Source organism: Macrosteles quadrilineatus, unplaced genomic scaffold, assembly GCF_028750875.1.
Source record: "Macrosteles quadrilineatus isolate MER2022 unplaced genomic scaffold, UCM_ALF_1.0 Scaffold_4__1_contigs__length_99947679, whole genome shotgun sequence".
Taxonomy (NCBI): domain Eukaryota; kingdom Metazoa; phylum Arthropoda; class Insecta; order Hemiptera; family Cicadellidae; genus Macrosteles; species Macrosteles quadrilineatus.
The window spans coordinates 34176483-34203724 of record NW_026542597.1 but is presented as its reverse complement, the minus strand read 5'-3'; the positions used below and the strand labels follow the sequence as shown (position 1 = coordinate 34203724).

The window sequence follows — 27242 nt, the reverse complement described above, 5'->3', positions numbered from 1 at the left end:
ATTAATTTTTTTTTTTTAATATTACTACTCAAATTGGTGCCTAGTAATAACAGAGCTATGCCTATTAACTGCTTATACATTTGAGTTTTTTATTTTAAACTTGGACTTATAGATTTAAGTAAAATTTTTCAATCCAAATTCACAACGATGTCGTAATATAATATTTGTATGCCTAATGTGCCTTAGGGAAATACAAATTTTGGATTGTGTGTCTGAGAAAATTGTTGAGCCTACTACTACATTATCCGTAAATTTGCACACCATTTATTTGGTTTTTTTTTATAATATTGTTCATAAGTTGGATTTAGTAATTAATATGTTTAATCCTAAAAGAAGAAAAAAATTAGTGGACATCCAATTCCTATTTAGTTGAAAAGTTTCAAGTCACACGATATAATTAAACGGCCGATCTCGACGATGGCTTTTGCGATTTAACATTGTTTCCAAATTGTCTAGGTACTCAGAGCTTTTTTTAAAATAGATACAAAAGAATTATCAATATTCCCAATAACGACACAACTGAAAATATCCCACAAAACTTGACTGTTTGAGATAGTTTTTTACAAAATGATTTCAAAAACTAAAACCAACATCAGCTGGAAGTTGGGAAGTAATAAATCCCCGTGAATATCTTCGGCTGATATTGTTTGAAAAGAAAACAAAACAGAAACACTCGGCTAAAACAAACAACATAAGACTGAAAGAGATGAAAGTGATAAGAAATACCTGTCGCAACTTCTGCTGCTGGAGCTGGAATCAGACTGGAATCAGTTCTATGTTTATCCCGAAGTAGCGGCACGCGCTTCCAGCTCACACACACGCACACACACACACACGCACGTTTCCTTGTGTTTTATGAGAGGTTCAAACCGTGTTCTGGTAATCATTCGTTGACCTTTTCTTTTGTTATACAGTAATTGTATCCCAAAATTGTGCAAGAGTAAAAAATATTCTAATCGGGATCGAACCAGAAATCATAAGATTTTAAGGCGAGCAGGCTTACAGACTAAATTACCGAAAAGGAGGGGAGCTAATGCTTTAAAAAACATGGAAGGAAACACCGGACATGGATGTTCGAAGAAGAGGAGGACGAGTATAAAAAAATGAGATTGCCATTTTAAATTTCATAATTACGATTGCGAAGGATAACTATTTTGATTCTTGGTCAAATGGATTTTCCTACACTATCGGCTGGTAAATGATTTTTGAAAGGAATAAAGCTCAGCACTTACCTTATACTATTAGAGTCCTGATATTAAAATAAAATAACACAACACATTACACATATATATTGTTCTGGAGTAGGACGTTAATAGAGGTTTTTAAAACTCAATGTAAGGCCAAGACAACATAGATTTTTATTTTCTGTTACAGTTTCGCGAACTTTATTAGATTACTTTTGTTGTTACAGCCTGTAGTTGCAACACAAACATACCTACATCAACAACAAGGGTAATCTAATTAACGCAGATTAAAAAGCACAGTTGGGTACAGTTTATAAAGTATGAAATCCATCCAGTCATTATAGATGGATAGGCAAAAAAGAACTTTGGCGACTTCAAGGCTACTCGAGCACTTCGGTCTGTAGTTTTAACTTCAAATGCGAAGTTTTAAATTGTACGAACATGACATAAACGTATGTAAGTTAATCTCTTACCTAAGTTCATTGAGCACAGGCAACAGCTTCAGTCCTGCAACATAATTAACAAGTTTAATAACATAAAAAATACTTTCAGTTGAAGTAATTCATTTTTTATAGCCTCTAGATCATGTTATCTTATTAATAAAAATGTTGCATTGCTGATGATTTGTTTTTGTCTAGCGACCACGGTTTCAAACCTAATTACTAATTAATAATGTTGACCGAGTAGTTTGGAAAATCCTATTCATCCCTGGTGTCGTGAAGATTCGTCATGTACACTTAACACTTACCCAAACACTCCCCTTAAAAAGGGTGATAAATTAGGAACAGTTTTACTATGTATATTTATATTTCCATATTTTTTTATAGATTCATAAAGATCGATGAATAATTAAATAATTATGACAGAGTGAATTATGAACAGTGCTAGTTCTAGTTTATTATACAACACGTTTTCAATAAAAAAATTAACACGTGATGAGCAACATTTATTTCAATAGTTATATAGTTATTTAGACTATATATAAATGTGTGACGGTAGTCTAAAGTCAAAAATCAATTACCGTTTCAACAATTTATTAATAAAAACATGATCTATTAATTGCAAGCAGACAACTGCATTGTACACATTTAATAAAACATTATTTATTTCCTCACTGGGAGGTTCACTGTGGAGATAATTTTGAGTCTGGCGAGTGGAGTTTGACAGCTACAGTAGTTGTGTACTGTATAGAGTGTTGTATAGAGTGTTGAGTGTTGAGTGGTTGGGGAGGAGCTCGGTGGAGCAGATTAAAGATGTTGGTCATTTCGATCTCCACGTTATCGCCGACCACACATCAGTGTGTGTGTTTACAAACACGTCTGCAGACTGGACTTCCTGTACCACCTGGCCCTCACACGTGCACGTGCAACACGTCCGACACGTCACAACAAGGTACAAACACGACCAACACGGTACACGCAGACCAACATAACATAGATGACACGGTACGACACAGTACTTCACGGTACTACACGGTACGACACAGTACTTCACGGTACGACACAGTACTTCACGGTACTACACGGTACGACACAGTACTTCACGGTACGACACAGTACTTCACGGTACTACACGGTACAACAAGGTACAACAAGGTACAACACGGTTCAACACGGACGATATGGTGCCACTCGTTACAACATTGTACAACACGACCAACACGGTACACCACGACCAATATAGATGACACGCACAATTCGCGCTTTACACACATAACGCATTAAATTATATTGTTTTTAAAAGTGACTCTTTTGTTGTTTTGCCAAAGCAAAAAACAACTTCCATTTCATAAGAAAGTATAAAGTATAAAGTACAAGACATTAAGACATAACAACTGTCTGTGTACTAAACATTCAAGAAGAGGTAAAGTTATGTCCAAGCAGTTGACATAACTCTTTGAACTGAGGCACTAGAGTTGTATTTTTATCTACACTCCATCCACTGCAAAATCGGTCTAGCTAGACTTTCTTCGTAGTTTTTAATATAGTTGTCACGGAAAATACTAAACTTGTTGTATTTTCATAACAAAAATAACATTGTTTAGAAAAACTTTTCTAAGACTTCAGTTACATAACTTAATTTGACAAATCATTACAGTGTTTTCGATGCTTTTTAATCTGCTGTCAGTCAGAATATAATTGATAACAAGTCTATAAAAGAGCAAACCCATTCAAACAACAACAAAAAAAACGTGTACACGATTATGTTATTATTGTTTTTGCACCGCAGAACAGTCAATACTTACTCTTCCGAAGATATTCTGATCTTTAAATTGTCAAGGGCTTTGGAAAAAACTAAAAGGACAATATCACGCTCCTCATTTCAGGTGTATCTTGTTATTAAATCATTTAAATGTCAGTAATTAATCCAGTTGCTTCTAGGCCTACTTGATGGAAAACGAAGAAACAGTTAAATCAGTTAAACAAGTCGACTCCTTCGGGTCGCACGATGCTGAAATGCATAGCGGATGTGCCGCAATTTCACGTAGAAAGTATTGAAGGCGCTGTGGAAACTGGATTGTGAACCTTCATTATAGTATTCTAGAGTCTGTGACCTTACCTTATTCTACTCTAGCATTGCTAACCTTTTGAAGAGATGAAATTTTGTTTAAATTTATGAGTTGGATCTTCAAAGCAAGAGCCGAGTCAATGCATCTAAATTGAAATCCATTACTTACAGGAAAATGTCATATGGTTGTTTTAGTAGTTTTCAAAAGGACGAAAAGATTCAATTTTTGGTGTCCCATATTTGTAAGAAGCATTTTCAAATCATAAATCTGACTGGGAAAAGTTTTAAAAAAATATGAATCGGGTTGGCACACCTGGTGGCAATGTAAAATGCTTGGCATTAAAGCTTTCTTGGGACAAATTAAACAGCATTTTTTGCGATATGTTTACTCTAGTAAAAATAAATATGTTATGTTTGCGTGTGAGTCAAATATTTGTCTACTTTTATAAGTGTAATATTTTATAAGCGGTCGGATCACGCTGGCTCGCGAACCCGTTCCATTATGTAGGTTTAAACGTTTGTACCAAATTTCATCAAAATCGGATCGTTTTGTTTGAGTTATATATAATGGACATACACAAATATATATATTTATGAATTTGAACGGACAGTGTTTATTATCTCTGAAGACATAAAAATGAAAAAAGTAAACTGGCCCCGGGTCCAGGTCTTACCATGAGACCTACGGTAATAGCTTATTCCCTATATGGGAAATTCGCTAAAAAGACTTAGCTGGTTCTTAAGAGATGCCTCCTTCAGTAACTAAAATAATTATATAACTTTGAATCTAGACGACTCACCTATAAACTCGTTCCGGATCCTGATCCGATCTTTGAGGTCCGGAGTAGAGATGATGAGGCAGTTGAGGAACGCCACGAGAACCGTCTGGTAGTCGACGGCTGTGGCGACTTGTAGCTCGTCCACCACCACCTTCAGTCGGTATCTCCCACATTTCAGCTTCTGTGAACCATACAAATTATTGAATTCATTGCCCTTGTGAATAAATAAATCAAACAAACAGACGATTGGCACAAAAGAAACTATACAGAAAAGTTCAGGACATCTTCGTCTCAATTCTTATGTCAATTATTATATTTTCCACAAGGATAAAACAATGTTGTTATGTACAGGGTATTTTTAACTCAAATTATAAGAATGTAGGACACTTTTTAACGACAAAACAAGCACATGTGTTTTAGCATCGCCTATACACAAAATAGACTTCCCATGTAATGTAGGAATTTGAAGCCCAGAAAATTGGCGAGGTTCAGAACCATCTCACCAGAGTGTACTAGTGTATTGGGTTGATAATAATGTTAATTCAAATCCATGCAGTATCATCATAGACAAAATTGTCACAGCTGATTGATTTATCACTTGACAAAGAATATTGTCATTAGTAGGTAGACCATCTCAACAGGTTGCACCAAGTTTGTTGGCTTCAAATTTTACATTACATGGGAAGTCTATTATGTGTATAGTCAATGATTTTAGGGTGTGTTTTCTTTAGTTTATTGCCGATCAGCTGATAAACATTGTTGCATGGTTGTTGGGAACTCATTGTAAAAGACATTGATTTATCACTTGACACAGAATATTGTCATTAGTAGGTAGACCATCTCAACAGGTTGCACCAAGTTTGTTGGCTTCAAATTTTAAATTACATGGGAAGTCTATTATGTGTATAGTCAATGATTTTAGGGTGTGTTTTCTTTAGTTTATTGCCGATCAGCTGATAAACATTGTTGCATGGTTGTTGGGAACTCATTGTAAAGCTGGGTTTTCCTAGACGCGGAGTCGGCCAGCGGAGAGCGGACAACGGAGAGCGGAATTGAAATTAACATGGCATTCCGCTCCGCTGCTAGGAAAACAGTAACATTAAATTACCTAAGACCAGCTGAGTCCGCTCTCCGCGTTCCTCTCTCCGCTGGCCGACTACGCGCCTAGGAAAACCCGGCTTAAAAGACTGCATGTTTCGTAATGCATTTTAGAAGAATGTTAGAAGTACATTAAACGGGCTTTATACCAAAGAATTTTTTAGATTAAGGTTTCCCAATGTGCAGTACCTTAATCAACTATTTATCAACGATTTTGTCTACGTGATAATGTCGCACCCCTACGTCTAGCCTGAAGTAAGTGATAAACAATCCCGTGCTCGTGCCTAGCGTCCTAGGACAAAAACTCTTCACTCACAAATCATTTTCGTTGCTTTGTCTTTTACATGTTGTTTGTCAAGTGTCTTGAAAATCCTCTCAAAACTACCAGAACAGACTCGAGTGGACAGACAGATGGAAACACTAAGACCCTAAGTGAGATTTTGAGCACGTTTTGACCGGGAGGTCTTTGTTGGGGTTTACTGACCCACGACTTCTCGCCGACGGAATTGTAATCAACAGAAACACCCTGGGTCCTGCGGCGTCTCCTGCATAGTGATTATAGTCTAATATTGTCCCACTGGTCTGCGGTGTAAAGCTGGAGGAAACGGATGGTTGAAAACTTCCCTATAACTTCGCTATTAGTTTGAGTGTGATGCGTCGAGGGTGTGATGATTGGCGTCTCGACTGCTAGAGCTACATACAATATTCGATTCTCCGTATATTCAAGCAAGTTAAAGCCAACAATCATTATTTTACAATGCTTCTGATTTATTTGCTAGTCACACTTCAAATCAGACATGTTGTTCCTCTTTCCTCGTCATTACTGGGTTAGTAGTGAATTTGCTTTCAAATTATTTGGGATGTTGTCATAAGATAAATTCATGATAATAATAGGTAACATCGCGTCCCTTATTAACCCCTGGAGCTACGGTACGAATCTTTCCGTAAAATGTATCTTTCATTCATGAAAATAAAGGCGAATTTACTAACTTAAGGAAAAGAAGCGAACCTTGATTCCATCTTCTTCGATAAAAGACTTATCGTAAGTTAACAGTATAGTTTAATGCCAGTTCTGTAAGCCAATTTGACCATGTTTGTAAAGTCTAGACTTGCATGGACTGTACGAGATAGAGGTGGACTCGGCAATCAAGATATGAATTTTATTGTAATGTGTAAACATTTAGTCTACACATTTAATAACTGAATATTCACATTTCATCATCAGGTCTAATCAAACCAGGTTGCCAAGAAGATAAGTTATAATCTAAAACTCGAACTAAAGACAATTTTAAAGAAATTTTGTTGATTCTCTACAAAAGACTTATAATCTCTTTAACTTGTATTCTAATATATAAAGATTTGTCCATAGTTACCTTGTAGTGTTCGAGGGCGTCCAAAGCACGCTCGTAGCCGTCGTTGTTGTAGACACAGAGGGCCGATAGTAGCTCGAACACTTGCTTCTTCACCGTCACATTGGTCGTGTCCAATGCTGAAACATGAATAACTTTATTAGAATTCTCTACTAAGGCTTTAGCAGCCTAATAGTTAGAAGCCATATTTTACCAATTTAGTTGAAAATGGAATGAATAATTTTGGTCAACAAGCACACCAAAACCATGTACAAGTTAAACCAAATGAATAATCTACAACCGGAACATTTCTATTGATTTACAGAGCTATTATCGGAGGAGGTATTTTGTTTGTGACCTAATAACTCAGGAGTGTACTTGGTCGCTCAGAATATCCCACGATTAATTAAAAATATTGACGCAATAAAACTAATTTTTTGCTAATTTCCATTCACTACCCTTGAACGTCATACACCTAATAAGCTCAGATGAAACAAATGTAATTCGATAAACAATAACAAGCTACCTCAGTTGTCGGGGTTTTTGAAACACTACATGTATCAGAAGTAGTGTTTTGTTGACCTCATAATAGAGGTCTCAACTCTTGATCACTGGTAAGGTCGTGGGTCTCCCGCGGTGCTGCCGAGTGCCGAGTGCCGCTGCCCCCGTGGAGGTATTGTGGTGTAGCTGTAGTGTTGGCTAATACAAGTGTTCTACCTGTTGTAAGGTCCACCAGGTTGAAGTGGAGGTTCCTTGATTGACTTGTTGGCTGTTTCAGTTTCAGTTGTTTGGTTCAGCACTTCTTAGTTCATTGAATCTTTCTCGTTCCTGATATGAATATTGGATCATTCATTTTTCACTACGATTGCCACTGATTTACGTGCATCTAAGACTAGATGCACCTAAGAGTAAGTGACCTTTGATTCGTGGATGTAGTTGTGATGTGGTTAGCGTTGGTTAAGCTCCGGGAATGAAACTAAATCAATCATGCTATCTTAGATGCATGGTTTCAAAATTTAAATAAATATTTCATAATTACATCATCATAGAGGGGCACAATTCTACGTTTTTCAACTTGAATATACGTGAAATATTCGATTCTATAGGCAGGGTCATTTTTTAAATGCCCAATTATATTTGAAAGCTGGGTAAGTTTTCAAATAATTAGAAGCTACATGCTTCGGCACTAGGCAGGATCGAACCGACTATTTTCTGACTGCAAGGCATGCACGATAACCAATCCCAACTCAGCTAACAGTTAGTTTATAATACATAATCTGATAAATTATTGCCTTTTTATGTCTTTGCCTGGCAAACTATAGGTATTGCATGGTAACAGCAAAGATGAGGACTTCAACACCTTATCGCTATACCAACTGCTGAAACAATCCGAACACAAACAAACGGTTGAGTCTAAAATTGAAAAGTTATTTCAAGAGGAAACGTCCAAGACACGATGGTCCGTTTATTAGCAATTAGTGTACGTTCGCCAGTTCGACCAATGGCCATTGTCCCAGCCAAGTATCAATATTGTGAAAGTTCAGGTCGGAGGTCGGGGCCGTCGTGAGCACAAGTGTTCGCGGTCGCAGGGAAAGTGAGATCGAAAGACAAATATGCCATGAGATCCCCCGAAGGACATCGTCCGTCACAACGTGGTTGGCGTCCGAACAGCTGATCGTTGCCGGGTTGATCAGCTGATTCTGCCGCTGGAGTGGAAAGTGGCGGGAAGTGTGAAATTGTGCAAAGTTATGTACGGTGGGTTTTGAAGAGGTGAAGAAGGTTTGTGTGCTAAAAGAAGGGGTTTATGAAGGAAGAGCGTGATGTTAATCAATATGAACTGAGTTACATCTACGTCGCTTCCTTCGTTTATACTCGTCGCATGCGTGACTGTTTTTGGCTTCTTATTTTTATGTTAAATATGAACAAAAAGGATTGGTGTTGCTGATAATTGATGCTTGCAGCAGAACCTGGAGTTTGATTTCAAAAACAAGCCTGTGATTACAATAAGGTCAGTACCATCATTGCGAGGATTAACAACTCAATAAAAATAGGGCTTTCTTTACATATGGAGGAATTCTTAAAACGGGGTTTATTTATTTTCACTGAAGTGTGGTGATTCTAGGTCAATATTGTAAGTTGAATAGGCTAGTATTGTTTATTACTGACTAAGACCTGTTAGGGTAGCCACTATTGTTAATTAAAAGTCTGATGAATGATTGTAATCAAATTAAGTTATAATCAAGTGAAGTTATAAAATATATTTCTTCATTTTTAAAACACTGATCATGCTAAACATACAACCGGTTACAATAAATTCATGAACTGTAAAACAATTACTCCTCAATCAACCTTTTATTTTTAATACCGTTAACCTAATCTACTACAACCAATCCAAATGAAACATTGCTCCCAATCCATTCATCCATTTGAATATCAATTAAATTACTTACCAATAACTCACTGGTAATATGATTTGATTCCATAATTCTGATTGCAGAAACTCGCTCTTATTGGGCGATCCGGCCATCGTGATTGAAACATTAGGCAAAGCGATTGTTGAAAACGAGAGGTTGTAAGCGGTCGAGTATGTATGATTAGTGACGCGGGGTCAGGGAGTAACGAGGGATATCATCACGAGAAACTAACGACAACAAAACGACAAACGACAACGAGAGTCAAAGGAGAAAGTGATAGACTCGTCTCTACAGTCGAGACTTGATCGTGCTTTAGTTGTTTGAATTTGAAATTATAAAATAATGTCAAATCACCTTCATTTTTGAGTAATTTACGATTCTTTGCACATTTCTGTATGCGTCTTAAATCTGATGAGTTGAGTCAGTTGAGTTAATCATAATATTAAAAATCCTCCATAGATGCTGATGTAGCCTATCCTGGAAGGGGGCAACGCCAGAGAACATTGACGTAAATTGGTCACATGATCGTGCATTAATTGCGCCAAAGAGTTCCTTAATTGCGCCAAGCTCAAGCCAGGTAGGGGCTGCCGGCAGAAGAAATGTCCTTGTTTACGTGTTTATCCTAACCCAACCTATCCTAACCTAACATATCCTAACCTAACCTAACCGAAACTACTCAATTATACAGTCAAAGAGGCCTGCCACTCGGTGTAGTTAAGGAAAGTATCGGGCGGCTCCCTGGAGTAGTTGGCGCAATTCAGGAATACTGTACCCGACTACCTGACTGAAGTCAGATGGCGCAATTAATGCTCACCTAAATTAACTGTCAACCGCCCTGATGATAGACCTTTTTATGACCTACCTTTACATCCTAGGAAGCTAAGTTCTAGCCAGGAACTGTTTTACACATTACTTCAGGCTAGTCCTAGAGGTTCGCCGCATTATCACAAAGATAAAATTCATTAGTAATTGGCGGGATTTGAACCCTAGACCTCAGTATCTGAAGCTCCGCTCTCTACCAGTAGACCAGCTCGCTCCCTGACTACGAAGTAAGTGAAGGTTTGGTTATGTACCAGCCAATATATTAGGGAGGGTTAAACAGACTTAAACAGTTGTAGTAATTAGTGTCTAATTATGGTACGTAATGAGTATAATATTCACAGACGAAAGTTTAATGAATTGATACTCTTGTTGATATAGAACCCAAACAAAGCCGTTTCTCAGTATTGATATGGTGGCGTGAGGATGGCTATGAAAGCCTCACACGCTTCGAAGCTGTTAATGCAAATCAGCTGTGAAAACGAAAGCTAATTTGTCGTTACCTAACTTTGCTCACAAATTAGTTCTCAGTTTGAACACATTCATTAACATAAGTGAAGAAGTTCATGCTGAGATTTGTTGTGACTGTTTCTGACGATTTTATTTTTAAAGGTGTCCTTCCCTCTTCCGCTATGTTTTTGAGAAGGCATTTTCCTAGAGTTTTAGATATACGATTAATTCAATTCGGCTTGAAATCAACTACCATATTACTTTTACTAGTTATTTATCTCAAAATGAATTGGGATGGCAGTGGATGAACACTGTAATCTCGAAGATGACCGAGGGCGAGAGCAAGTGAATCGGTTTATCCGGTGTATTCAACGCACCAAAAATATCAATTTTGACCGGGTTGTGGACATACATAAATAGAACGCCAGCTATGGTGTGAACAGAGAGAGCTAAGATCACATACATGCAAGCCTAAAACTAAATTAACGCCAAAAAGTTCCAGTTCAACAGAGTGAATAAGTTTTTAGTGAATCTGTTTACCAGCATTTTTACACAAAGGATTATCAACATGTCTGCAAAAGCGATTTATCTGTCCTCCTTTTAAATTGAAGGAAGGAAAAGACTTTCCGATTCTTTGATTCTATCTTGGTATTCTTGATACACTTATCCACCGTATTGTCACATGCGACATCCGTAATTAATTTATCTTATGGTGACCGAGCTGGACTAGAACGCGGGGCTTCGGAGCACAAAGTCCCGGGTTCAAATCCCGCCAATCACCAATGGGTTTTATTTATTTTAACCAATGCCGTGACCCTCTAGGACTAGCTTGAAATGTGTAAAAACAGTTCCGGGCTAGAACCTAGAACGTGAATGCGGGTACGTGCAGGAAAAAAATCTCTGTTACGTTTATGGCTTTTACTTAGCACCTGTTTTAGTTTACACTGTCTTTAGAAGTTGTTTCTGTTGAAGCGCCCAGGGCGTCTTCAGGGCCAGCGACCTCTGGTAAACAGGACAAACGTTTCCTTGGACACGATGGAATGGGAGGCGCCTCTTCTCAACTTGCGAAACGGCAGTTAAAGTCACATAAGCCAGAAGAATGGCCCATCAACTGGTACATTGAACTCAACTGTCCGTAACTTGGCTGGTTTGCATACTTGCTTCATACTTTTACATTCTTCACTGATGAAGAGGGATTTAAAAATCAACAGGTGTAGATAGAGCAACAAAGTTCTATACTTTAACGTTTTAAGGTTATAATACATGACAAACAAAATTGTATATTAGCTCACGTAAAATTTCCTACAAGCAGATCAAACCTTACAGTGTTATGTGTGAACACTATATTAAAGGTCCGTTCCGTTGTTAAGTATAGGACAATTTTAGTCACATTTCACTTCCTCAAAATTTGTCTCAGATTTAGCTCAAATCTTTGAAAGTAGACCTCAACGAAGTGTGAGTAAAACATGTTCTAAAAATAAGAATAATTACGTCATTTACAAGTTCCAACCTCAGCCTAAAATCACTGCTTTCTTCAAATTCTATATAATTATTACCGAAAATTGATGCACTGTGAGAACATTTTCGTTTTCAAATTCATTGTTGACTAGTGTACCTGTTGCTCGAATTCGAGCAATTGCATTACAGGCAACTCAAAGATTATGGAAACACTCACAATCTACACAACAGTTAGATATAATCAAAATCTTTTGTAAATATCTTATCTTTTTTCAAAAAGCTGATCTTGTTTTTTTAGTGTTTTCTACAAATTTGTCCCTCTCATAGCCGCATTAGGTTGTCTATGATATCGATTATAAAAGAAAAACAACATTATTTCTATTTCTTCTACTTGGTTGTGTTCTATGACTTTTTCTATGTTTCCATTGTTTGCAAATTGGTTATTTCAATGATTGCTCAAGAAATGTAGCATTCAGTTTTATTTTTAGCCTATATCAAATTGTCCAGGATTTCTCACTCTTATCCATTCTAATAATTACACCAACCCAAGTTTCGTCTACAGATGCAATATGCCAACGAATATCACCTACGCACAATCTCCAAGAAGTGGTAAAAAAGGCAGAAACCAACCCATACAATAGATATAAGTTAACTCCAAAAGAAATAATTTTAAGAGTTACTGTGATAATAGGATTTTCCACTGATTTGGTAATAGAACATTATATTGCAAAACATGACACGATGCAGAAGAAAATCCATTTTAAAATCAGAAAAACCCATTGCAAATACTGTACTTCATTTTGACAAATTCAATAAATCACAATTTAAATATTAACAGCTGTTTCATTAAAAAGTAGTGTAGAATTATGCATATAGTCGTAATGTAAACAAATCTGAAGAGACAACTTTCTGGGGCAGAGCCCCAAGGGAATTGACCTTGTTCCTCTTTTGATGGCTCATCTACAGACCAAGACCTTTCTTTAAAGACCCCTACCAAGTTTCTACGCCCAGTCGTTCTCTCAAATTAGCTGTGACAAAAACCCCGTTTTCCTCCATTAGAATAACATGGGATGGTAATTCAAAGGCTACTGGGGCAGAGCCCCAAGGGAATTCACCATGTTTCTCTTTAGATGGCTCATCTACAGACCAAGACCTTTCTTTAGACACCTCTACCAAGTTTCTACGCCTAGCCGTTCTCTCAAAATAGCTGTGACAAAGAAAAACAGTTTCAAATTAATATATAGATTAGAGAACTACAACAATTTCTGAATTATTATGTTTACACTTGTCTAATTTTTCGCGTTTAACATATTGGTAGCAGATCATGCAAGTGTAACAAATCAATTATTTTTCAAATAACTCTAATTGGTTTGTCATTGATCACATCCCTTTGACGAACATTACAGATACAATTGTAGCTAAGGTGTTTACAGTATTTATCTTTAAATCTGTTGTTGAAGCGATCCTCAAAATAATCAATTCTGTTTTCGAATTATGGAGTGAAATAAGAGGTTGATAACACCAGCGCCATGGATAGGATTGAGCAAAAGAATAAATGGCAAATTTAGAAGGCGTATAAACGCTCTAAATGAAATTGCATCTGACGTAGAACATTTGCAAAAGTAAATTGCAACTAGGATAGAGAAGAAATTATAATTCAAAGAATACATAAATTAAATTATTGCAATAAACACACCGGCAAACTTTAAAGATCAACATGCAGTATAAGATCAATGATGAATGATTCTTCATGTTGAGCAGTTCGATCCTCTGATATCCGACCCGGTCTATCGGAGGAGTGAAGAAGTGGCATCGGATTACAGAAGACGTGTGAATGCCCGGCATGACTGATTAATGAAGGATTTTCAGCAAATGTCGCGGCGCGGACAGTGTCCTTGACATGAGGTAGGTGCGGTCGCTGGGCACTCCCTCCTGATCCTGCGAGTGCCCAACGCTGCCCGGTTGGACCGCTCCACTGGGTATGCGCGAACTGCGGTGCTTCTGAATACAATTTACGGGTATTTACAAGAAGAGGGTCCTACTATTATGGTAATAGGGCAAATATTACGCTGCCAATAGTATTTATTGCCCATTGATCTTTAAGTAACAATAATTTGTAGGAAATTGCAATATTATTTTATCGGGAAGTATTAGCTCTGATTAGTGATAGTGGGTGGGAGGTTTTAGCACAGGATAAAGAGTTTTATTCTTAACTCTTTGGTTCCTAACCTCATCTAACCTAACCTGACCCAACTTGACCTAACCTAACTTAATCCAACCTAGTTACATCCCCTTGTTTTTACTTAGTCAAGTAAACCCTCCACGCGTCAAGATCCTTCCAATCATACATTTTCTGTTAAACCATCCAAGACCGATCATGTCTATAACCTTAAAATCCTTATTCGAGCTGGTTCAGAATGTCACCAAGAGGTTTGTTTAGCTTGTAGGGATTCGTACAACAGCTCAATTTTATACGAACTCATCTCGAGAGAATAGTAAGATATGTGAGTTTACATGTTGCAGCATTCGCCATTATCCAGCTCATTACCAGTCATAATACATCTCCGACAATCAGTTCGTGATCTTCGCTCACGTACGTCCTCTGTCTTGCATGTACAGTCCTCACTTAACGGTAACTCCTTCCTTACATAACCTATTGCGCTTCCCGCCTTCGCCCGCCTTGATCAGCTGTTCGACCCGGGGCCTGCGGATGTATTACAATGACCGGTTAATTTATGAACAGGTAACGTCGATAATCGCGGTTCACGTGTTCGATGTGGGTAAGGATGTTGGGTGAAAGTCGACGGAATAGACATCAAGCTACTTTGTTGTGAAAGAAATTTGAGTTTATGTTGTGGTTAAGACAGCGTTTGGTAATCCTTGTGGTCCTCTTGAGTGGTCAACAATATAACAGAAGATAACGCAATTAGTAGAATACGAAGAATAGGCTTTGTTAAATTTGTATTTTATTTGGAGTTGTTTTAAGCTCTAGTGATTACAACCTCACGTAAATCCATCCCAACTCAGAGCCAAATTTTTCTTGACTGTTGAAGATTGTGTATTCGATTGGTTTATTAATAAGTTTTAGGGAATCTTTTCCGTAGAAAGTGAACTATGATCTTAAGATGCATTCGCAAAACTTATTCATTGTTGGAACTTATTCATTTATCATTATGTATGGATCTGGAAACTTTAAAGTGTCCCAATTTAGAAAGGTGTTGTGGTAACGGATTGAGTTGGGAGGTCAAAGTTGACCGCTCAGCTGCCACTTGTTCAAAGTTAGCCGCTGGCACCAGGCCACTGTTGCCTTTGTTTTTTCGATTGCTGCTATCATTATTACCTACTTATATTTTACTTCGCAAGGAGTAAACTTATCATTCGGTTGTTCCGTTGCCCGAACTTCTTGTACTAATGGAATTATCCATGTGGGAACAAATCAACAAAATCTAGAATCGGGCCTGAAACTCAAACAAAGTCATATTTTGCCAATTCACTTACATAGCGACGTCCTATATGTAGGGCCTACATATTTTGAGCTGAACTTGATTGAAGAATGAGTGTAGAAGAATGTAGTGGGTTATTCGTATAGCTTTGTTGATTAAGATCAGTTGGGAAAGCCAGGTTTATTTAAACACCCGATGATCAGCAGAGTTCAGTTTCGAACATCGAAAATCTACTGTCTTTTCAGGATCAAACTAGCTACCTTCTGATAGTCAGAAGTGCATTACAAACTTAGTTACCTTACTTTAGTTCTGGGGGGGATACATAGGCAAAAGCCCCTACCCCATTGGAACTTGGGAAAATAAAATCAAACCTGTATTCGTCCTAAAAGTGTATCGGAGGTTTTTTTTGGATAAAGTTCTAGATGTTAAAAATGGTATTCAAAATACAAAAAACTGTTTTGAAAATATCTAACTATCCGGGGGAGGACCCCTGGACCCCCCTTCTTTCTTAGGGGTGCCCAAAACCCCCCTGGTAGCTCACCTTTGACAAGGTCCTAGAACCCACTGAGGCCACTGGGCAACTACATTATAAACTACTCATATAGATAAACGGTGTGATACGTTTGGTACTACAATAAGAGTTTAAGTCAATATAATACATAGGCTATCAGAAATAGCTTACCGGCGGCGAGCTTCGCCGTATACTCGGGGTTGTCGACGATGTAGTCGAGACCGAAGCGGGACTCCATGGCGGTGCCGACACCTGCATCGGGGCCCACCTGTCAACAGAACAGAGAACTTGTAGTAGCCATAAACAGAACAGAGAATGTGCAGTAGCCACAAACTAGTGGACTAAAATATAAACACTAGAAACAACAAATGTAATATGAAGTGAGTGAACCCACTCTGCAAGAGGGATGTGCCACACCTCAACACCATTTACTCAATCGAGCAACCAATGTTGAAACAATGAAGAATCCAGCCAATTGCACGGAACCATAACGAAACATTTATTTGACATTTGGAGAAGGTGTAATGGCCAGTGTTGGGTTAATTCAAATGACGGCATTCTGACGTAAGTTGGCCCGGAGCTGAGGAGATACAATCACGAACAACTCTCCTGCTGATCAGTGATCGCAGCGGGCGTCATGAAATGTTCGGGAAAACCTGGGAAGAAGGAATGAGAAGTGACTTTCTTGCATAATATTTCCGTAAGATGGGTAGACACCATGTAAATGGTACAATAGCACTTAAGTAAACTAAGGGTTATCTTAGTTCTCGCACATACTTCTCTGTGGTTATCCTCAATGATTACAACGATGCAGCGGAAGTCATCGGCGTCTTAAAATGTTCTGAAACCCAATGAGGTAGAAATAAGAGATCTTGCCGAACGTTTCGGTATGGATGCGTATATCAAGGATGTGATCATGTTATTTGAGCCAATATATAACTGAAGTTCTCCGTCACTTTCAGTGATCACAGCGAATCAGTGTGTGTCATGAAAGAGAAAGAGGACACATCTTGGTTCAAGTGTTTTGGTTTAAGACAAAGAAATGGTTTAATGTCACTTCAATTGACTTATGGCACCTAGATTGACAGTCAGTTTGTTTATTTAGAAGAACATATGTTTGGCATTATTTCCGTGAGATGATAGAGAAAATCATATGGGTGCATTTAAATCAGAGAACATTTGTGAGTATTTCTAGTGGGACCTTGGTTATATGGTGTAAATACTTTTGAATGCTGTAGGTAATTCATGTCAAGAAACTATATACTCATCAAACGCAAAACTTTCTTTTTGTTGACAAGGAAATTGCAAATTACAGCTAGGTATTTTCCAAAAAATTTTCATATGCGTTTACAAAACGGCAAAAACAATCAATATTCAGCGCTGATAATCAACGGTCGTTCAGTTTCCCGACAAGTTAAACCAGTTTAACAACAACAAAGAAGCGAGTGGCCGTAAGTGGGGCAAATACTTACCTAGATATTGCACCATTTGACCCTCATTACCAACTGATTAGCCTTTGTTATAAACATGCGTCTGCTAGGTTGGCAGGCAGCACTGACCAGCCGCCGAGTGGGTGGCAAACCTGCCTTCGATTGTGTAACGCCATTATATAGTGATTGGACGTTTGTTCAATGTTCAGTTTTCCAGAACATCCTTCCTTCGCCGTAGTTTCGCTTTTAAGGGTCGGCCTTCGCCATTGTTTATGCGTTACAAGACTAGAAGATCGTTCCTGCCCACGAAGATAATTAATCGTGTCCATTTAGACCGATCGTGTTCCAAGTGGGGTTATGTAAATTCATTCTTGTTTTCGGGTGATTTTAATAAACATGTTGGTTTTCTAGGGTACAGCGTTACAAAATACGAATAATCTGGCTGCAGGTTGCTGTTGCTTCCCGGCTGCTACAAACAGGCCAACCCACGCAATATATCTGCGTAACCGCCAACTGACTACTGTGACCAACTCACCGGAACGGAAAACTGCAGCTCCCGAGTGCTGTTGAAGACTTGAAAAACAGTTGATCGAACGGTTTACGTATAAACTATAGTAGAGTGGGACAATATGATTTTAGATAGCGCGGACTTAACATAATGAATTATTTATAATTTATTTATTAACTATTAATTATTGTTAATTATTTATTATTTATTCACTTACAATATAAGGATTAGCTGTCGCAAACCTTTTACCACACTCACAGACACATAGTAGTATAAACCTTTCATAGTGTGATAGTGTGCTGATGCTGAAGTCATTGTTGATGCAGATAGAGCTACATTATGCTATAGCATTAATTCTATGATACTAAAGTAATTCAGACGTAGCATTTTTTTTTTTTTATAAGGAACAAAGTTGAACCATAGATTAACTAATAATTATATTCATGTTGAAGCCTTCCGGAATTGGTAATCAATTATAACAGGTTACGTACCTTGACGTCCACAATTCCTTAGTCGGTATTCGTTGACTATAGTTTCGACTACTGCGTAGTCATTATCAAAACGGAACGTTAAAATATTACATTCGTTGAATGTCGTCAGATCTTAAATACATTGAACACACAAACAAACATAACACGAACACGGTAGACATTTAACATAATTTGCCGGCCGGCACACGTCACTGAACTGGTCGACCTGTTCAGTGACGTGTGCCGGCCGGCAAATTATGTTAAATGTCTACCGTGTTCGTGTTATGTTTGTTTGTGTGTTCAATGTATTTAAGATCTGACGACATTCAACGAATGTAATATTTTAACGTTCCGTTTTGATAATGACTACGCAGTAGTCGAAACTATAGTCAACGAATACCGACTAAGGAATTGTGGACGTCAAGGTACGTAACCTGTTATAATTAATAATTATAATTAATTAATTGTATTATATTACTTCAAATGTGGTTGAATGAACGTTTTAGAGTGCGCTACTACCTCAAACTAACTTTCTCCCCAATCTTTTGTAACCGAGAGTTGATGTGACATAAAAGATGTCACAGTTTTTAATCTGTTATTTTTTCAATGTGTCGTTATTAAACTCCGTTATTTGCATCAGTGCATCAATTGGTGGTTCAATTCAACCACCATACGTTAATTTTCATTCTAAAACTGGGTACAAATTTAATATATGAAAGAGATGTCTTGCTCATTTTTAAAGGCTGTAGTTTACAGTCACTTTTTTCAGTTGAGCATACTGAAAAAAATCATGAAGAAATGCATTTTTAGCAGCACATTTTGTAGTAGGTTCAATGGAGTCGACTTTCTTGTTATTTCAAAATTGGCCACAGTTTTATAATGGCTATAAAATGTTTTATCACATCAAGTTCATGTTGTATAGTTAAAACTGATACTGTAGAGTCATTTGCCAACAAGAACAGTTCTCAAACCTCTTTAAATGTATGTGACTACGATTTTAAAATATTCCATGAACTTCAACCAGAAAAGTGTTCTCTCAATTATTGTGGATTGTCTCGAAGTGACTAGATTAGATGTTTCGGCAATTTGTTAGTTGACAGACGTTTTTTATCAGTTTTCGACTGACGTGGGTGCCTGTGCGTGATAACATAACAGTTTTCAGTGGGCGAGGCCTCTCACTGTCACATTGATGTCTATTCTGCCATTGGTCAGCTGTTTAACTGTTTATTTCAACGTAATTACTATAATGACGCTTGTTACGTTGTCGACCAACTTGTTTAAGTTTATGAATCACTGAGGTTTGCTCTACGCTTTTTGTTATGTATACAAAGCAATGATGAAGCGTTAATGATGAGTGCAAAGAGTGTTTCGAAAACAACTTTCGAGCGTGTTTAATTTAGGTTTGTTCAGGTATACAAAACTCTTGTTTTCTCAAGAGCATCCTGAATTTTGTTTATAAGAAACCCATATGATTTTACTTAACTGTATAAGTTTGACAGCTGTTTTGGCGGTTGAAAACATAGGCGTTTCCTTTGTTTGCATTTTGACTACAGAAACCGTGAAGTATATGTTTCATTCAGTTGCAAGTTTTATAATGACAAGATATCTGTTTATAGTTTAGCCCCTGACAGTGTGCTACTTTCCTTTCTTACAAACCAACGTTTTTATCGTACCAATTTATTTGCAAATGTAGTATCTGGTATGTCTCCATGAACAATCATAGTATGGAAACCAAAAGAGAAGGTCGAAGTTCAATAGCAATGTGCTATATGTTCTCAATGAGTTGAAAACAAAATACGACTAGTCAAGTCAATGTAGATGGGATGTCTGCAAGAGTATTTTCATGGCTCCCGAAGGGGAAATTTTAATTTTCACGATGAGTTTCAAACAAAATTACTGTTTACTCTGTTTACTTACGCCACATGTGGCATTATCTTTTGTTTTCACAGGATGTAAATGGCTCGGTCGCCATTTTCAATTGTACAAGTAAGCACACCTTACCTAGGATATCACAACTCACTATCACAGAGTATTCAGAGCGTGCCAAGTGCATTGTTGGCATAGAGTAATAAATCAAGAGATCACCCATTATGCAGGCTGATAACACAGCACAGTTGGCTTACTCTATGTCGTCCTTGGCAAATGACCCTGAACCATGAGGTAACACATGGACATTTTCTGATTCAAGGTAATCAAATGAATGGATGATTAAGATATTTTACCCGAAAAGGAAGAAATGAGAAAGCTGTTGGCACCATTCCACCGCTGTTTGACGACGTTGGCAGGTGTTGCCTACAAGCATGTTTGATAATTCACAGGTTGTGTTTGACCTAGGTGAGTAAGTTAGTGGGGGTAAGAAAGAAATAAAGTAATATGGAGAAGATTGAAAAACTAAGAAACGCTTGATAACGGTGATAAAAAGACTTACTAGTACACCTTTCATCCCATTGTAAAATTTAAAGCTCGCTTTTCGTGTCAGACTACGTTTGGTGACACTACTGGTGTCAATTCTGTTTCTATTATTTTAGGTTTATTTTCAATATTTGAGCTTTGCTGTTTGGTTATATAACTAGAGGGAAGAGAGAATGTTTGATCTATGGTTGTTTGATTCGCGAATTATAGAGCAGAAAACTAACTTTCCTGTCACATATGTTTCATTAGGACCAAGGACCTGAAGGTGACCTAGAGGAATTGGTTTTGGAATCAAAATAAAAAAGATATTTTGTAATGCAATGTGGTACTGCTCAGTACAAATGTTTTGCTGTTGTCTAAACGCCAGAGGCATTATGTGTGATTTAGAGAGACTTGGCTGACCAATCGTAGCTATCTACAAGTCAGAGCAAATTGGGCCAATGACCAATAACATAATACTGACACACATCACCGTAAATGAAAATGAAACTTAGCACTGTGGCTGTGAACACATTTTGGTCGTTTGATGGAAACTCCATTTAGCACTAGAGCCAATTGGTGAATGCCATTATTTACTTTTATTGATTTATAACTTTATGATTTTTGTAGGGTTTTCTCAATGACGCCAAAATAATGACGTATACAACGTTGTCTCCACTTCTACCAGCAAAATTTAGAAACAAAAACAAAGAACTTCAGGGGTGTCTTGAGCAAAACTCTGCAGCAAAACTCCTAAGACTCTAGGAGGACTATGTGACGTTTGACGTATATTATGTCATCTCCGCTTCTACCAGCAAAATTAAGTAACGAAATCAAAGAACTTCAGGGGTGTCAGGACTAAACTGTGGTCCTAGATTAGTCCTAGGACTCTAGGAGGACTATGGACGTAAGATTAAGTCATCCCCACATTCTACCAGCAAGATTACCCATGGGTCAACAGGAAGTTACAACCACAACTTACTTTCCCAAGCTTCCCACCTATCTCTCGGCATCAGCATCAGCTGATACCCTAGTGCAATTAAATGCGTGAATCTCTATTTCGGATCCCCAAGTTGGGCAAGGAAAGTAATTATTCGTCCAATTAATCTAAGAATTATCTTTCAGTAACTTTAATTGCGTTGTTCTAGTGTAATTTATTGGCATAGTACAATGGTATGTGTTTATCTAAATATATATAGAATATCTTTACATGTTAGTTTTCTTTTATTTGTTAAGGATCTATGATCTCGTAGTTGACCTAAACGTCCTACATATATTTTTATATTAGTTTGACAACTCTAAGTAATTCTTTTACATTCCAGTGGTCAAACGACGTAAAAACAACTTTTTTGTAGGTTGCGGCAAACCTACATGTTAAGCAAATTTCCAATCGATTTATTAAAACGTTGTATAAATGATTATGAAGTAATTTCCTTAAGTATAGCAATCTTTACCACTATGCACCAAGTAACCATGTCACCATAAATTAGACAAGAAGATTCTCAATTAAATGTGTTCTCTTTACCCTTAATGACTGAGAAAATGTTACTACCTAAAACTAGTTTAAATTTTATTCTAGTTAATACTCAAAGTTGTCCTTAGCTCTCTGGATTAGACGGTTATAACGATTATGAGTAATATATTAAAATATAAAATGTTCTATATCACAATGATATAAATGTCCCATGATTTCAAAGACAAAAACTCTTTTACTAGTGCCTAAAATGAAGTGCTTATGTGTTTTCATATCCAGTTCACAAGTTAAGATATTACGTAGCCTTTGCATTCCCTTCTACAATGTAACCTTAATAGGCATTCTACCCATACAGCTGTCTGTGTCATATATTTTTCTTCTCTCCGGTGAGTAATCTATGTTTCACGGGGATTGTTGGCATTTCCGAAGTGTTTAAACAATCCCACGCGTGCAGACTTGGAGGAAGAAGAGAAGCCCACACAGATTCCGATGGTCCAAGTCACCAGAGATTGCAGGCTGCTTAGCTTTCAGCACACTTCCAGCTTGCCTCTTAGCTTTCAGCACACTTCCAGCTTACCTCTTAGCTTTGAGCACACTTCCAGTCAGCTTGCCAATAACACTTTCATCGCACTTCCAGCTTGCCTCTTAGCTTTCAGCACACTTCCAGCTTGCCTCTTAGCTTTCAGCACACTTCCAGCTTACCTCTTAGCTTTGAGCACACTTCCAGTCAGCTTGCCAATAACACTTTCATCGCACTTCCAGCTTGCCTCTTAGCTTTCAGCACACTTCCAGCTTTCCTCTTAGCTTTGAGCACACTTCCAGTCAGCTTGCCAATAACACTTTCATCGCACTTCCAGCTTGCCTCTTAGCTTTCAGCACACTTCCAGCTTACCTCTTAGCTTTGAGCACACTTCCAGCTTACCTCTTAGCTTTCAGAATTGCATACTTCCAGCTTACCTCTTAGCTTTGAGCACACTTCCAGTCAGCTTGCCAATAACACTTTCATCGCACTTCCAGCTTGCCTCTTAGCTTTCGGCACACTTCCAGCTTGCCTCTTAGCTTTCAGCATACTTCCAGCTTGGCAATAACACTTTCAGCACACTTCTAGCTGCCTCTTAGCTTTCAGCACACTTCCAGCTTACCTCTTAGCTTTCAGCAGAATTCCAACTTGCCAATAACACTTTCATCGCACTTCCAGCTTGCCTCTTAGCTTTCAGCACACTTCCAGCTTGCCTCTTAGCTTTCAGCACACTTCTAACTTGACAATAGCACTCTAAGCGCCCTTCTAGCTTGCCGCTTAGCTTTCAGCACACTTCAAGCTTGCCAATTAGCTTTTATCACACTTCCAGCTTGCTGCATAGCTTTCAGCACACTTCCACCTTGTCTCTTAGCTTTCAGCATACTTCCAGCTTACCTCTTAGCTTTCAGCACACTTCCACCTTGCCTCTTAGCTTTCAGCATACTTCCAGCTTACCTCTTAGCTTTCAGCAGAATTCCAGCTTGCCAATAACACTTTCAGCGCACTTCTAGCATGCCGCTTAGCATTCAGCAACTCTTATTTACAATCTACTGTATATTAAACTGAATGAGCAGCTGTTCACATTAAATCACATTTAATATGTAGAAAGTTGTCAGCATCACTGAATCTTTGAAAGAAAACTCTAAAAAATCAAATAAGGGGCGAAGCCCTAAAAGTAAAGCCTTTTTAGTTACCATTCATCACGCTGATAGATCATATCTTTACAAAATGACACATCAATGTGAAAATTGGTTAAGTAGGACGTCTGTAAAAGGGATGTTGCAGAGAAACCAAATTGTATTAAGTACAAAGATTTGTCAGTAGAAAAAATACCAAATTTGTTTGAATAATTTCATATAAAATATTCAAAAATTGATCCACAGACGCTACCTATTGTTTTTTTTTTGCATTGAATTAGTAAGTAGTCGACGTATTCGGTGTATTACTCACAACCTGTCTGTGTAATGAGTGGGGTTCGAAGTTCAGCAAATAACCCAGTGACAAATTAGGATCCTGAAAAATATTCACTAAGAGCACATAGCTAATATACACAGCTAATGGTTTGTTATGATTTAAAAATCTTATTTGCCTTTTTGGGACACTGAGGGAAGCACTTGAAACAGTCCGCGAAATGGGCACAAGTTGGCCACGAGAGTGTAGTAAAGTGAATCAGCTGTTGAAAGTGGTGTTGTCGTCAGCTGTTTAGGTTAGGTTGGATCACATGTGGCCTGGCAGCCAACCTTGGGCCTCCATATTAGGAGAGGCAGGCGCCGAGTGTGATCTTCGCGGCCGACCATTGGTGATTGTAATACTCTCCGATCCGATATGCAGGTGTCAGTCAGCTGTTAGATGACGTCATGGACAGTTTGACGCGTGTCGTCACAACGTCGACGGTTAAAAATTAAGAGCATTACGTCAATTTGCAAAATAATTGTGATTCTTTGTTCTGGTGACACATTTGGCCGTAGGTAGTTATCAAAAGCGTGACCTTTTGACATGTGCGCTAGATTTAGAGAATTTTACACTTGTACAAATGCTTCAGATTGCCATGTGTGTGGTTCCTTTGCAAGGAGGCGCCATTTTTAAACGTCATAAGTTGGAATTCTTCACCTTCAAAACTGGAGGCTGATGTTACCCAACAAGGCATAAGGAAAGTAAAAAAGACCCCTGTTAGTTACTAAATATAGAGTTTGCTTCCGTCATTTCAGATTTTAAAGCAATTCTCCTGTTTCTAAAATCAGAAATGAACATCGGTTAGTTTCCCGAAAGAATCTTAGAATTTTTCTGAATCTGCAGAGGAAGGTGCGATATTTAGAGGTGTGTCATAATCGACACCTGGCAGGGTGGACGGATGACTACCTCGATGGTATTTAGTAGTTGTACGCTTCCTTGTCGTTTTGGCATTTCGCACCATCTCGCAAAATCCTAACGTCAACAGTTTCTTGTGAAAACATAGTTACAGCGATCCTTTGTTGAGTGCCAGTCTGACTCCACACCGACAGTCGGAAACGGATGCCCTTGCCTCATACAGATCGCCAAATGACGAAACAAACCCCTCTAAATTCGAACTAATGTCCCTGGGTACATTCAATTATCGAGGACAATAACTACTGGACACTCGCCGGCGTTAAGTGAGTTACGAGGTACAGCCGACCGGAAGTTACAAATGTCACCGTTAACAGCTGATTAATCAGATAACAACTGTCTTATCACCTCCGACAAGTGTTTCCCGTCCGCGGTGAGTGACGTATCAGTGTTTTGTTGTTGTATTACGTCAAAAACTCTTCAAAAACAAACGTCTTTTACTATCAGTACTCAATAGACAGCAAAGGGTAAAATCGTTTTGTGAGGGAGGAACTGGCGCGCGGTTGGGGGCGGGAGAAACCAGAGTGAGGGTACTAGTTTTGACTATGGAAATAGCTACAGACTTAAAAGATAGTCTTAGACTGAAAAACGTACATACAGTAGACTCCCTCTTATCCGGACACCTTTTATGCACATCGGTTTAACCAGACTACAGTAGACAGAAGGGACATCACTTTAACCGGACAATTTCTATCGGCAGTCCGGTTTAATCGGAACTGAATCGAGAGGAAGTAGCCGGTACTGAAAATATCTTTCTCGAGGAAAAGATTTTGAGTCCAGTGATCACCTGTCCAAATAATAATGCTTCCCAAATTTAAGTAAAATAGTTGGGTTATATTTCGAGTCATTCCCGTGACGTGCACATGTATCGTTAGTCATTAGTAGACAACACGAGTTTTAGAAGACGTCGGTTTAACCCATGTTTAACCGGAAACCCAGTTATCCGGACTGGCCTCGATCCCGAGGAGTCCGGATTCTTATCTTAGGGAGTCTTCTGTAGTTCAACTGTGCCTTTTAACAGAGTAAGCTTATTAAAACTACTGATTTCTGTCAAGTGCACCTTTTAATTAAGCCAAATTGGTACGAAAACTGTTTGTAAGCTATAGCACAATTTATGTCACATACTCACATACACTGTTACAGTAGGTAATAAAACAAGGGTTAATATTTTCTATTGTGTTTAATGGTACACTCAGTGGGTGGCTCATTCAACTACCTATATTATTTTTTTATAAATATATGGCCACTAACATTTAGTCCTTATTGATGGAATGTCAACATTACTATCCAAAAGCCAATGAAAACGTTAAAAAATGACAGCTTAGCGAAACAAAACCGTTAATAACCTTACTTGGTTTGAGTATAATTAGTTTAATTGGTTAAATAATTCTTATCACAAGAAATATGGGCTATTGAGTCTTTCTCGACTAAGAAATTAGTCTAATCTACGGTACCACTAAATCATTTTAAGAAAAACCTTGTATTTAGCAAAGTAATAATTGCAACATCAGATGAATGTCTAGTTAGCCAGTTAAACCCTGCCACAGTACTGCAGTAAGGTCCAGTTCCTACGAGACCTGCATAGCAATCAGACAGTCCGCGTCTTCCGATTTCGAAGGTCACCTGGTTTTTTATCACAACGCGGATTCTTTTTACTTTCAAGATCTAATTCCTCCATTCCCATTCCGTCTGGTTGCGAGCTATATCTGGAGTACCGAGTACTGCGAGTAGATCTTCCAGAAGACCAGTTTATGGCCCTTGGCGAAAATAACACGTTTTTGTCTTGTCACAGTCAGACTACAGTAGCTACATTAGTTACACAGGTAATGCCGCTAATGGGGTGAACTGGTTTTGTATGTCGGAACGGTGGAGAGATGTACAGATAGTGTGTCGGTGGTTGGTGGTCTTAATTTTTGTTTTTTATACCCTGGAAGTAACCAAAAGGCGCGTCCACTCCCTTTCAAAGGCTGATTAATATGTAATGGTGAAGTAAAGTTTTTTGTAATGATTTTACCTATCTTGTATCCGGCCCGAAGGACCAAAATGTACTTCGCACAGTGCGACGCGTTGAA

At 38.1% G+C, this 27242-nt stretch overlaps 1 protein-coding gene across 3 annotated transcripts in view; it reads right to left on the bottom strand.

Annotated features, from left to right (window-relative positions):
* Positions 1-27242, bottom strand: part of LOC128991742 (inverted formin-2) — an 81050-nt gene that overhangs the window by 29539 nt on the left and 24269 nt on the right. For all 3 annotated transcript variants that reach the window (XM_054414897.1, XM_054414898.1, XM_054414899.1), the window contains exons 2-5: positions 16185-16281; positions 6943-7058; positions 4493-4652; positions 1658-1691 (exon numbers count right to left, since the gene is read on the bottom strand). In XM_054414897.1, the coding sequence (XP_054270872.1) occupies positions 1658-1691; positions 4493-4652; positions 6943-7058; positions 16185-16251 (377 nt within the window). In that variant the 5' untranslated portion in view covers positions 16252-16281. The remainder of the gene's footprint in view (positions 1-1657; positions 1692-4492; positions 4653-6942; positions 7059-16184; positions 16282-27242) is intronic.